At 36.0% G+C, this 14,445-nt stretch overlaps 2 protein-coding genes across 3 annotated transcripts in view; both read left to right on the top strand.

The window, feature by feature from the left end:
• The window catches only part of LOC111049444, a 321,875-nt gene that overhangs the window by 16,444 nt on the left and 290,986 nt on the right, over positions 1-14,445 (top strand). The gene's annotated exons all lie outside the window — the stretch shown is intronic.
• LOC120353589 overlaps positions 242-14,445 on the top strand; it is an 86,142-nt gene continuing 71,938 nt past the window's right edge. The window contains exons 1-2 of one of the 2 annotated variants that reach the window (XM_039437929.1): positions 242-2,913; positions 3,602-4,143. In XM_039437929.1, the coding sequence (XP_039293863.1) occupies positions 1,245-2,913; positions 3,602-3,675 (1,743 nt within the window). In that variant the 5' untranslated portion in view covers positions 242-1,244 and the 3' untranslated portion in view covers positions 3,676-4,143. Of the gene's footprint in view, positions 2,914-3,601; positions 4,144-14,445 lie in introns of those variants that run through there. The other variant, XM_039437936.1, reaches the window with a different exon arrangement.

The raw sequence follows: 14,445 nt of genomic DNA, 5'->3' as shown, positions 1-14,445 counted from the left end.
ATTAAGTAGAGGAGCAACGCAAAAGAATACAGCATCTCTGTCGCTTCTACGTGACCAAGTGTCGCACAAGATTAGGATTTATTTCTAGATCTGATTTATTTTTGATGAGAGAGAGAAAGAGTGTGCCAAAGAGAGTGAGTAAGCAGGAAGCCATGTCGAATGTGCATGCGAGAATAAATAGATCTACTAACTAACTATAGGCTACAACAGTGGTTGAACTGCGCTTTTGATTTGGTTCTGAGCCGTTCAGAGAGGAGCGCGAGCTTAGTTGAGGTGGCTAGGCGCAGACGAACGGACAGCCGGTATTTTTAGTGCGGTTCAGACACAAGTGCGCTTCATGTTAACACTATTAGTTGGTTCTATTAAACTCCACTCTCTTCGATGATCATTCACAGTTTTCCATAGATGAATCTCTTCCAATAGTTGGGAAAAATGTGATATTGCATTTTGTTTGAATGCTTACTTGCTAATATATAATGATTAAGCCTGCAATACGTTTCAACTTAGTTTCCTTAATTTTTGACACTCATTCATCTGATATTTTGAAAAAATGTTTTATGATTTCAAGAGATAACAAAAGAGCTAGGAGTCCCATTTGAGTTTTGAGAAAGTGATTGTTGGCAGGAGAAAGTGCAGAAAACAATTAATTTCATAGGTTACTAAATTGGGTGCTTTTTATTTACTTCACTTTCCTTGAAAGTTTATTATCCACTCATTATTACATTATTACATAACTATCTGACTATAAGTGAGAATTTCACTCACTGACACCGTGCAACTCAAAAGCATCACTATAGTTTTCAACTGTTTTGTTGGGGAAATCAAGAGTAAACATACGATGTAGGCCTACATCAAACAATTAATATCAATAATGCCAGTAGGTTCTTACAACTTGATAGTCGTTCCAGTTACTGGGAGCTTGTAACTTGATTCTTGTGGACATGTACTAGCACATGGTATGTACTTAAGCATGTTTTGTTCATGTGACATACACAAGTGGGCTACTCATGTGTACTCAGTTCAAGTACGTGCTTACATGCATTTCCAGTCATTTACATGCTTCCGGTTTCCTGTCAACAGTGACTAGAAACCAGGAGTAACCCTTTGTAATATAGAAATTGATTATTCGACTGAACATAAAATATATGAAGACAATTATATGAGTATACATTTCTAGTGACTTTACTGATCTTGGAAAACTGCATGGAGTTTAGAGAATAATGTATCAGTGTTTCTGTACATAAATGGAGACTATGAAAAAGCAAAATAACTCAGCAACCATTGAAAATACAGGCTCTACCAACCTAATTAAGTTGAGTTTGAAAAAGCCGAAACATTGGAAATGGGCCCTGACAACACCTGACTCTGCAACAGAGCCACGTGCTCCTGACATCTTACTTTTCGATCATGAAGGCAACTTACTGGTCGACACAAGATGGCGTAAAAAACAACATTTCAACAATTCTCTCAAATCGATTTCATTTTCCGAGAGACATTCGTTCACAAGTAAGTTTGTATCTAATCCCGATAACGTTGAAGGAACGACCGATCTCACGCACAGTATAGGAAAAACTAGAGTTATTGAAGCTGCTGAAAATTTTGTGAGAAGTAGTTATGGGAATAACAAACAAAGGAAAAGTAGGAGTAACGAAAAAAGTTTGAAAAGTACAACTGAAAAGTTAGAGTTGTCAAAGGATAAGGCGAGGGAAATAATTGCATATAGATTGAAAGATAATGTGATATCAATTGGAGAAAGAATAGATGGCTGTCCAACACATAAAGGGAGGAATATTCAGAGTAATTTGAAAAATACTGCACCAGATTTGTCAAATAAGAAAATAAGTATTGTTGGAGAAAAGTTTGAGGAAGGAAATGTGGGAGATTTGTTGCTGGAAGTAAGTAGTCTTCAAAATAATATTGGTGATACAGGAAACCATTTCAATGAAATGAAGATGGGTTTGAATAAGTCTAAAAACTCTCGGGACAGCTTTAAGAAGAATAAAGGAAGGAAAAAATCGATAAATACCCATTTACCAAATGAGGAAGATCTATTACTCAAGAAAAGTGGTGAAGTTCCAAATAGTTTAAGCAACACCAAAAACGATTTGAATGAGGTGAATATTGGTTTCAATGAATCAGGGAAAAGTCGAGGTAGCTTCAAGAAGAATAAGGGAGGAAAACTAGAAGGTGATAAAGATGTAAAGCAAAATTCTCTGGATATTAGTCAGCAATCACTGGAGAAAAATGTGGGGAAACGTCTAGATGAAAACACTTCTTCACACGAGGTAGGAGGAGGGTTTATTGTGACCAGAGATATAACTGGGAAACATATAGCTTTTCCAAAACCAAAAAAAGAATCTTCAAGGGTGAACAATGAGAATGATTCAAAAAACAAATGTGCTAGAAAGGTATCGTTTGATAAGGAGGGAAACAAATTGAAATTTGTACTGGATGATAAACAAGAAGCAATGGGAGATTCAGCATATAGTGGGATGAAAAAGGGGGAAGAAATTCATGGAGACATTCTGAGTTGTACTGACTTTAACAAAAATGGGGGTGATATTGTTGGGAAATTGGGAGCTTTACCATCTAGTGATTGCTCTGAGATGGCCATTTACTCATGTTTGCCATCTTGTGGTAGTTTTTTGAGGCGTTCAAAAAGTTGCAAATCGGAGAAAATTTCGAATCCTTGTAGCCGACGGGTTAGCTATTGCGACGAGCTTAGTGATGTTAGGAAAATTGAGGTCAGAATGACAGCGCGGAAAAAATCTCGCGAACGACGGAAACTGCTGACTAAGCAGCGATCTGAGTCGCGGGGATCCTCCTCTTCTTCTTGTTCTTCTTCAAAGGAGCGTACGGTGAGGCCACCCAGATCAAGGAGGAAGAATAAGCGGAAAGATCGTAGCCAATCAGGTGAGTCTGTTTTAAAATAGCGTAATAATTCATCATACCGTACAGGCGTGTATGAACTTGATATAACATAAGGGTGTCGTTACAAACAGCATTTTGGGTGCTTTTGCTTTACAAAATATACAAATTGAATCAAAATTAATTCGGTACACAACGCTCAATTTATTAATGCTTATTGGTGACAAAATAGTCTCCGTAAATATCTACTATATAACTTGGTTTTCGACTTTGAGTATAATTCAGTTATACGAGTTCTATAATAGGTACTCAACAGGACGCATTACGCTGAGATTGTGCTCATTTTCCATCACGTAGAGTGACAGTACTGATTTTTAAGGGTACTGTATGCATAAGTAGTAACACCTTCTTTATACAGTACCTTGAAACATTATTCCATTATAACTCCTTGAGCAAGAACTTATATTTCTAGGTCTTGTTCTTTTTTCTCTTTACCTTCCAATTCTCCTTTCTCCTTCCCCTCCTCCGTTTTTTCCTCCTTCCACTAAGCCTGTTCCTTCTCCTATTGCAGCTTCTAACAACAATATAATACAGCTTCCATGAGTTATTACAAGTTGTGTTGTACTCTAGTGGTGTAGCAGTAACACAGCGTACAGCGGATTGCCATTATGTTCACTCCCTCACTCCCTCACCACAAGTAGACGTCTTGACGGAAACATTTTTCATGTTTCAGTGTCACGCGCATGCGAACTGGAGCGGTGCCAAAATTCTCAGTCAAGGTCACCACTTTCGGAATTTGTGCAGTAGAATATAGGCCGTATCCATCCTCAGCCCCAACCCCCTCCCAACCCTTCGTCTAAGGTGGCTCAGAGGCTCTTGCCAAAACTGTGATAAAACTATTGACTGTTGTGAAACTGAACTTCTTCTGTTGGGCAACACTCGCGCGATTCATAAATACTGTTGAAACATCTTCGATTTTAGAATTTATTCTAATACGTTGTTTAATGTAGAAAATACTGTTACACACAGTAAACCTCCTCTAAACGACACTTTTTGTCTTTCATCTGTCACTCATTCTCATAAATTCTGTACTCTGATTGTACTAGACCTCACAAATGAATAAATGTTAGTATTTGAAAATAATATTTCGTAGATGAATACTGAAGATCATATTTTTCTCTTTGAATGTTTTTTTATGAGAAGTATTTCCTCTCATAATTATACTTTGAGTTAGGTAGAGGACAATCCATACATCTCAGTATAGCACATTTATGAAAAAATATGAATGTACAGTACTATTTAATAAACCTAACCAAAGGTTCGCATGGGTATATTAGGCCTACATTCATTCACTTTCTACTATTAAATATGACGGTTTCACTGAATTCTCAAGAAGCACAAAGTGTGGGTAAAAATTGTCCAAGCTTCTTGACATATTCAGTCATGTCTAGACTTTCAAGTTAAATTCACAAAAAAGTTATCTAGATCATATAGTGACATAATATCGCCGTCATACAGTTCCAATAGAAGTAATATGTGGAGAGTGTGGCAGCAGAATAAGAGAAAGAGTTATGGACGTGATGAAGAAGATCCTCGCATCTACAAATTAAAATTTTATTAAATCACTTGGATGAGTTAGTGACGTGATCTTTATACTACCGTTAGATGCTTGAAGGCAGCTCCGACAGTTATGTATTTCTCCAACCTAATTAGATATAGAAGCTGGAGCTACCAACTTGGATGTGACTTTTCATTATCGTATCGGAATTCACCGTAAGCACACTCTAGGTTCATTCATACCTCATAGTATCTCTACTCTGGAAAATTAATGATATTTTTGGCGTGACATTCCCAAAAACCTCAGGCAACTCACTTATTATCAACTTATTTTGCTATACCCTTCGATTTTCACCATTCTTCATCTTCAAATTTTATCGATTTCCCGAGTTCAAGAAGTACAGTGGAATGAATACGTCTCAAGGATGGTAATTATTCATTGCATTCGGTCAGATAACAAATGCTGCTATTCGCAAAGCGAGTGGAGCGAGCCGAGTAGTGAGAAGCAGTTTATAATAATGTTGGTTGATGGTGTGAGAGGAGTGGGGGATGTTCTCTGGCCCTGGGCTGGCTGAGGAGGCAAAGGCAAAGTTTTCAGGTCACATTTAGATAGGCAGGCTGGATAGTATGTGCTACTTTCAAGTCACGGATTCTTCTTTCCCTGTCACTGTCTTCCTCTTCCTCTTCTTCTTCTTCTTTCTTCTTCTTCTTCTTCTTCTTCTTCTTCTTCTTCTTCTTCTTCTTCTCTTCTTCTTCTTCTCTTCTTCTTCTTCTTCTTCTTCTTCTTCTTCTTCTTCTTCTTCTTCTTCTTCTTCTTCTTCTTCTTCTTCTATGCTTCCTCGTGGTTTTTCTCACACCCAGTCCTCCCTCTTCTTCTTTCTATTAATCTTCTTCTCAACCCTTCTCTTCATGTTCTCCTTTTTAAATCTTCCTCTTTCTCTAGCTTCGTATTTTCCTTCACCTCCATTCCATTCCTTCTGAGGCTCTTGATGATAACACATTTTATTTCGGACCTGTTTGTGGAGTTTGAACTCACGGTTTTGGTCTTATATTTATTCTCTTCTTTCCTCCCTCTTCTCCTTCTTATCATTCTTCTAATTTGCATTCTTCTTCCAGCATCTCTTTTTCTTGCTGTTTCTCGTATTCTATTTCCCTGCGGCTTTCAACGGGGAAGAAAAGAAAACAAGTTGAGAAGAAATAAAATATTAACAAAAGTTAAAAGAAGGAAAATAATCCGATATATGAGAGGAGAATAAAATCGATAGGATGTAGAGTAATGAGAAAAAGAGACAAGGAAGAATAACTCAACCAACAATGAGAATGTAATAAGAAGCTGAAATGGAAATGCAAAACAGAAATGAGATGATGACAAACAAAAGAGATGAACGGAAAGTTAAGGAGGGTGGTAAAAGAGGAGAATGGTGGAGGAGAGATTGATGAAGAATACCAAAAAACAGATGTTGGAATATTATAAAGTAGGTAACAAGGGTAACAAGAATATAGGAATAATAAGCAAAGAGAGGAAAAAAGAAAAAACTATGAAAAGGAGAATAATATTATTATTCGGATAAGATGGAAGAGAATAAGTCGACAATTAGTAACCGGAGGAGTAAGGATCAGATAAAACGGTGTAGATTATAATTTTGATGAGGTAAAAGAGGAAGAATAGAGAAAGGAATAAGGAGTGAGATGAAGAGAACCAAACAATACCGATAAGAAATGAGGAGAGTAGAGGTGATTGTGTTCCAAAAGAAGACTGGAAAAGAAACAGAGCAAAGGAGAGTTTATACTGAAGGTGATAATCCTGGAAATAAAATTAAAAACTGGGAAAGAGATTATTGGACAGGAATTTAGGGGGTAAATATTGACAGGATGGTCTAGTAAAAGATCCGAAAAGAAGTAGACAAATAAGAAGAAAATAGAAGAAGAGGCGGGAATAAGGAGATAGGAATAATCAACTAATAGAGACCTTAACTAACTTTTGAGTTACACTACCCTTAGAATACTGAAGCAAGGAAGACCTGAGTACACTGATAGCTGCATATAGTCCAGTTTTGGTGCTACGTGATTTTGTTGCTCACAATATAATTAAGATACCACCGTGTATGCACACTGGTTGCCCCAACCCCTGACCCCTGACCCCCGACCCCTGACCCATAACCCCAACACAATAAACCCTTCCTCCCCCACAACTCATTAGCAGCGAATGTGCAGTGAGCCAAGAAAGTTAGAAATGTAAACGAAAGTGACTACAATAAAAACCTTCGAATCTCGGACAGATAACTTCAAATATAGTCCTGGGGGTTTGAAGTTTACTCTGGGGATCCAGGAACTCTTACCAAGAACTATTCATTTACATTTCCCGAGAAAGTATTCCAAGATAAATCGAGTAATTTAGCAATGAACTTTATGACGATGTGTGAATTAAAGCCGTATGTTTGTTGGTCAGAAAAAATAGACAATAATAATAGGATGCATCAATTGATTATCTTTTCAATTAAACAATATCTTTCTTGTTGAATACGATAATTACTGTCACTCTACCACTTAATTGAAGAACATGATTGATTCTTCTCAAATACGATGATTACTTATTGTCTTGACTTACTATCACTATCGCATTCGCTCTACTCACAAATTGAGATTCTAAAAGTAATATTGATTGAAATAAAACTCTTTTGATTTGAATTTAGCGCTACCATTCTATTGATTCGATGAGCTCAGCAAAATGGAGACTCTATATAATAGACTAATATTCCCTTGATTGAAAAATATGGAGCTGAATTGACATGATGCATCAGCCAATGAGAACGCGTTATGGGCATGACTTGTATTAAGCACTTACATAATGTACTCGCATCGTCGCAAGTGATTGGTCGACATAATGTGTGTCGTGATGAAGTTCTCTCCTTATTTTCCATGCATTCATGATTTTCATATTGAGAGAATGGAGAACATTGAATGCCAAAAGCAATTTTATTTATAGGGACAGGATGGAAGGTAGAAGATGACAGGGAGGCTTCGCAACAGAAGGAGAGATGAAGTTAAGGTTGATCTCTGGAAGATTGGAATATTATAAAATGGAGACGAATGGCATGTGACCGTGATGTGTGGGAGGCTGAAAACTCACATCGAGCTCCAGGTTAATGTCAGGAGAATACGATAAAGATATTATTCATATTAATATTGACACGAACACTTTACAGAGTGGCCTGGTAAAAGAGGAGAATGGTGGAGGAGAGATTGATGAAGAATACCAAAAAACAGATGTTGAAAATATTATAAAGTAGGTAACAAGAGTAACAAGAATATAGGAATAATAAGCAAAGAGAGGAAAAAAGAAAAAACTATGAAAAGGAGAACAATATTATTATTCGGATAAGATGGAAGAGAATAAGTCGACAATTAGTAACCGGAGGAGTAAAGATCAGATAAAACGGTGTAGATTATAATTTTGATGAGGTGAAAGAGGAAGAATAGAGAAAGGAATAAGGAGTGAGATGAAGAGAACCAAACAATACCGATAAGAAATGAGGAGAGTAGAGGTGATTGTGTTCCAAAAGAAGACTGGAAAAGAAACAGAGCAAAGGAGAGTTTATACTGAAGGTGATAATCCTGGAAATAAAATTAAAAACTGGGAAAGAGATTATTGGACAGGAATTAAGGGGGTAAATATTGACAGGATGGTCTAGTAAAAGATCCGAAAAGAAGTAGACAAATAAGAAGAAAATAGAAGAAGAGGCGGGAATAAGGAGATAGGAATAATCAACTAATAGAGACCTTAACTAACTTTTGAGTTACACTACCCTTAGAATACTGAAGCAAGGAAGACCTGAGTACACTGATAGCTGCATATAGTCCAGTTTTGGTGCTACGTGATCTTGTTGCTCACAATATAATTAAGATACCACCGTGTATGCACACTGGTTGCCCCAACCCCTGACCCCTGACCCCCGACCCCTGACCCATAACCCCAACACAATAAACCCTTCCTCCCCCACAACTCATTAGCAGCGAATGTGCAGTGAGCCAAGAAAGTTAGAAATGTAAACGAAAGTGACTACAATAAAAACCTTCGAATCTCGGACAGATAACTTCAAATATAGTCCTGGGGGTTTGAAGTTTACTCTGGGGATCCAGGAACTCTTACCAAGAACTATTCATTTACATTTCCCGAAAAAGTATTCCAAGATAAATCGAGTAATTTAGCAATGAACTTTATGACGATGTGTGAATTAAAGCCGTATGTTTGTTGGTCAGAAAAAATAGACAATAATAATAGGATGCATCAATTGATTATCTTTTCAATTAAACAATATCTTTCTTGTTGAATACGATAATTACTGTCACTCTACCACTTAATTGAAGAACATGATTGATTCTTCTCAAATACGATGATTACTTATTGTCTTGACTTACTATCACTATCGCATTCGCTCTACTCACAAATTGAGATTCTAAAAGTAATATTGATTGAAATAAAACTCTTTTGATTTGAATTTAGCGCTACCATTCTATTGATTCGATGAGCTCAGCAAAATGGAGACTCTATATAATAGACTAATATTCCCTTGATTGAAAAATATGGAGCTGAATTGACATGATGCATCAGCCAATGAGAACGCGTTATGGGCATGACTTGTATTAAGCACTTACATAATGTACTCGCATCGTCGCAAGTGATTGGTCGACATAATGTGTGTCGTGATGAAGTTCTCTCCTTATTTTCCATGCATTCATGATTTTCATATTGAGAGAATGGAAGAACATTGAATGCCAAAAGCAATTTATAGGGACAGGATGGAAGGTAGAAGATGACAGGGAGGCTTCGCAACAGAAGGAGAGATGAAGTTAAGGTTGATCTCTGGAAGATTGGAATATTATAAAATGGAGACGAATGGCATGTGACCGTGATGTGTGGGAGGCTGAAACTCACATCGAGCTCCAGGTTAATGTCAGGAGAATACGATAAAGATATTATTCATATTAATATATTGACACGAACACTTTACAGAGTGGCCTGGGAAACGAGAAATTTTGAATTCCGCAGCTCTATAGAGTCGGTAGTTGTTTAAAGCTTTGCGCAATTGATGTTAACACATTGTCATTTGTGTCATTTGGTAATAAATACCATTGGACTGGTTTAGAATTTTGAAAAAGTGATAAAACTACTGTGCAGAGAATATTTGGACGGCATTACCACATTTGACGTCATGAACGTACCTCACCAGAATGGAGACTTTGTTTACAGAGATAGTGATTGGAGCGGAGCAGTGGTGTAGTGGATAGATCACTCGACTTTGGTGCGGAAGTTTCTCGGATCGAATTCCGGTTCTTTCAATTTTCTTGTTCTCAATTTTCTCCATCGAAACATATAAATTAATTTTTGAATGAAGTTGTTTTCTTTACGATTAAACTTGGATTTCTTCAAATAATTATTTAATGTAAAATTTTGCAACCAGTACAAATGAAATGAACATGGGTTTCATACTGTATCAGTGGAATTCATAGGAAAAGCATGAATAGATAGCAATAAAATAAGTAATAATTTATATTTTTCAGCTATAATGTATTATATCAGACACACATTATTCGGAGTGAAACGAATATTGTAGGTATTTTGTTTGGAATCGGGGAAACAAAAGGCTGTCTGATTCCAATGAGAAGGATCTAATCAATATTAAAATTGATGTATTGGAAAAATCAATATAATACTGTGAAGTTTTCAAGTATTATGTCTTATTCAGTTGTTATCTATTATACAGAGTGTCCCAAAACAAAGAGAAAATGCAACACACATTTTATTGTATCTCTGTTATGCTTTATCCGATTCTCATTGTTTTCGTGTAAATAAAATTTCCTAAAGAATTTATTCTTGATTAATTTCTCTATCTATCACCGTTATCCTGCAATTTTGGATTGAACGATTAAAATGGTCGTCATTTTGAATTTTCGAATTTGACAAAATTGTATATTTCTTCTACAGTTTATCTTTCTTATTTAAACATACCTACCGATTTTTATAGCGATCGGTCCAAAAATGTTAAAGATAAAAATTATTTTGTAAAAAATACGAAATGGCGAATATCTCGTAAACTAAGCATTTTAGGAAAAAAATTGACTTCTTTTTTTCTTTATTTTGACCCATAGAACCTATTTCCGGTTTGGCACTCCAATTCTGGGACACTCTGTACATAATAATAGAAAAAAATGGCCTTCACATACGGGATACGAAATACATGAATTACGCATCATCACGTCTGAACTACTGGATTGATTAACTTGAAAATTTCCATATAGATTTTCAATTTATCGAGGATGGTTATAGGCCTATTTTAGATTTTTCAAGATTTCAGTAGGTCAAGTTTTCAGTTTATCAAGTTTTTGATTAGACCCTTGCGGAACACGGGTTACCTGCTAGTAATGAATACATGACGTTCCATCAGTATTCTACTTTTACTGTATTCACTTCTCCTTTTGGGGCTACTGCAATATTGTTAAAATGGAATAATATAAATTGTCAAGGATAAACATAAGAACAGGGTTCTTGAGAGTTAATAATTATTATTAAACGAAAATCCGAATTGAATGCTGTCAATCACTCCGAAGACGTTGTTATTCACCTCCTTGATAGTTTTCACATTACATTCTACTAGTTTTATGATTTGTCACTATTTATTTCTGGCTTCCCTGCGCCACTCTGTATCAACGTGTATTCTCATGATTCCGGAAGATGTAAATTATATTCTATCCATTCGATGGATATGATGCAAATGACTATAACATCATATGAAATCAACATTGAGAAATAAGCTATCTATTCTCCAAAGAAACTGGCGTTTTCAAAAGTTCAATTCTAAAGAATACCTCACTGAATACATTGTCATTCCATCACTAATTAATGAAAGTGAAGTGGTATCGATCCTCATTAATTAATCAAAGACTAGGAAGAGGAAGACGAGCTCATTAATCATGCTTAATGATGGAAAATTCTACTCCAAGTAGAGAAAGGGGTCAGGAAGAGATTCAAGGTTCTCTTTGAGAGAAGTGAAGATTCTTGAAAAATCTTGGAAATGTGTTTTTGAGGTAAAAAGTTTGTAAAATCAACTCTTCAAGAGTTCGAATTCTGGAAGAGGAAAATGTGTTCTGCTTTCTTGAATAGGATCTCTTGGCCAAAGCTATTTCATTTTTATCAGTTAACATGGATTTGGACTGTATTTCATTTTAGCTCTCCTTGTAGAGCTCACAGTATACCTCCTGAAAGTGGAAAGTAGAGGAACAATTCAATTTATAAATAAATAGATTCATGTTTATACAGTAAAGGCCTAACATGTTTAGTAAACCTAACAGATGTTATATTCACCATAGTAAAAGCTGGTGAAATTGGATAAATCTTTCGGATATTGTAGCCTAGTATGATTATTCCAGATGACTGAATTGATCCGATATCCTCGACATTATTAGAATTACAGACGATCTCTTTAAAATCGACTTATTTTTGCCGCCATCTTGTTTTTTCCATGATGACAATCATTTTTAAGATTGCCATCATGAATATTCTCTTCCTACACATCATTATAAAGAGATTGACAGAAACAGAAATTGGTTCTGGACTTCTCTTATGTATCCAAATAATATATTAAAAATCAGAACTACAAATTGCAAGCACACCCCTTTTTTATGTCTATATTGTATTGACTGGACTAAGATGTTCCTGTGACAACTATAGAGGGATCAGCTTGCTGAACACTGCTTACAAAATCTATAGCTTGATTATCAAGGAGAGGATACAGCCCATAATGGAAGTTCTCCTCCTGGAAGAGTAATGTGGCATTACTTTTAAATACTACCTTACTGCACTATACTGGTGGGAGGGGGGCGCATATCAAAATCTCGCCCCGAGCGCCTATTAACCTCGGGGCGGCCCGAATCACTGTGCCAATAACACTAGTGTTCGTCTACTGTGAATACATATACAGAGTGGAAAGTATAATATTGTCCACGAAAAATGTTTGTTTCAAGTTTTTGAAGTTGAATAAATAATAGAAAGAGTGGTCGAAATGAGATGATTCTTTCGGACTTCATTGTTTGGTTAATTCTTAACACTTTGGTGGTAAACCCAATCCGATATCTCTTACAATAACTGAATAACAAGTGATATAAAAATTTCTGTAAATAATGACCGCCATCTTGTATTTTTCAATGATGTCGAATATTTTCGTTGTTTCCATCATCAATATTCTCATTTGTCTTGTTGTAACGAAGAGATTGAGACCATTTGCAAGTCTCTATCTTGGAGTAGTCATGAAAAAATCGATTTTATAGTTCTAGCTTGTTACCTCATGGGTATGGAAAAACGCACCAGAAATCATGCAGGGTTTTCTTTGGAGGGCGCTGGAGAACTTATTTTTTGACGTACAGCACATGAAGGTATATCGTTCCAAAGTTAAAAACACGCTCTAAATTTCATAGATTCAAAATTTCTCTGTATCTCTTGCTGAGAAAGAGTTATGATGGAATGAGTTTTGAACAAATTTAGAAAAAAAAATTTTTTGAGGTTTTGAAGGTTATAACTGAAAACATAATGCGTTTTAGAGGAAAATTTTATGAAACATAAATTGTAGAGGAAGATTTTAAAAATATTTTCGTCTAAAACACGTTTGAATATCTTGAACGGTTGTTAAAATACAAGCTATATAGCAAATCCCTGAATATTTTGGCGGCCATCTTGTTTCTGAGGTGTTTGCCTGTGATTTCGACTTATCATCACGATTCTTATCATGCTAGACCTAACGAAGATACTGAGACATCTTCCACGTTTGTTACTCAAAAATGACCACGGAGTGCCCTATTCACGACATTTGCGCCCGGACTAATTATTATAATTTTCACATAGACGCGAAGCTAGTAGTGTGAACATTATAATATGATGTAAACTCATCTTGCAGACTCGGGTCACGGCATGTAACGTAGCGTCGCGTCTCAATATGATACATAAAAAATTTTATCCGTAACTCTGATAGAAATTCTATAATATTGTATATTATGCTCATCAATGGAAAATATTTCTTGCTTGGAAATCCAGAAACTTGAGAATAGAATACTGGATTAAGAAAGACGTAGTGAAAAAAGATGACAAATTTCAAGCTTCATTATGGCTGGAGGAGAGGAGAAGGTAGATTTGAAGGAAAATGTAGACATGGGAGGAAGAGGCTGGAAAGAAATAAGCAGATGAGAAGGAGAACAAAAAATCAGTAAGCGTATTAAAAAAGTTCTCATCAAAGACTAAATGCTGGAAAGAGCCACTGCTCTACTGGATTTCCCTCATACGCACTCACCCTCTCTCCCCCTGTTTTTTACAACTCTTTCACTCCAACTTTCTCTTTTCTGGCATATTACTCAGAAGAGCAGAATATGCTTATCGAATTTCCCTATGTAATAAATCCTGAGAAGTGAAGAGAAGAGCCCTCTTGAGTACTGTTCTCAACGCAAACTTCTTCTTCTTCTTCTTCTCTTCTTCTTCTTCTTCTTTTCTTCTTCTCTTCTTCTTCTTCTTCTTCTTCTTCTTCTTCTTCTTCTTCTTCTCTTCTTCTTCTTCTTCTTCTTCTTCTTCTTCTTCTTCTTCTTCTTCTTCTTCTTCTTCTTCTTCTTCTTCTTCTTGCCAAACTCCTTGTCCCTATTAGATATTCGTGATCTTTGACAAGCAAAGAAGGCTCTCGACTAGTCCGTGAAGGTAATAGAGCATGTTGTTATCTAGGGCATGCAAGCTTTCCTCGGGAACAAAGCATGCCAGATTTTCCTCCTGACGAAACTAAACTTCTTTCCTTACCGCTAACAACTGATGAGGATATTTAAATTAAAAGTGATGAAATCCATTCAGACGGACAAAATAAACTGCAATTTACAAAGCAAAAAATCTTATGTACTCATTTTCAATATAAAACAACAACAAAGAATGAAATAACCTCATGAATACACTAAGGCAAATAAACCTTTAGAAAATGTTCTGCATGGGCAAAA

The sequence above is a fragment of the Nilaparvata lugens genome, chromosome 1 (genome assembly GCF_014356525.2).
Source record: "Nilaparvata lugens isolate BPH chromosome 1, ASM1435652v1, whole genome shotgun sequence".
In the NCBI taxonomy this organism is placed as follows: domain Eukaryota; kingdom Metazoa; phylum Arthropoda; class Insecta; order Hemiptera; family Delphacidae; genus Nilaparvata; species Nilaparvata lugens.
This window is presented reverse-complemented; position numbering and strand designations above follow the sequence as displayed.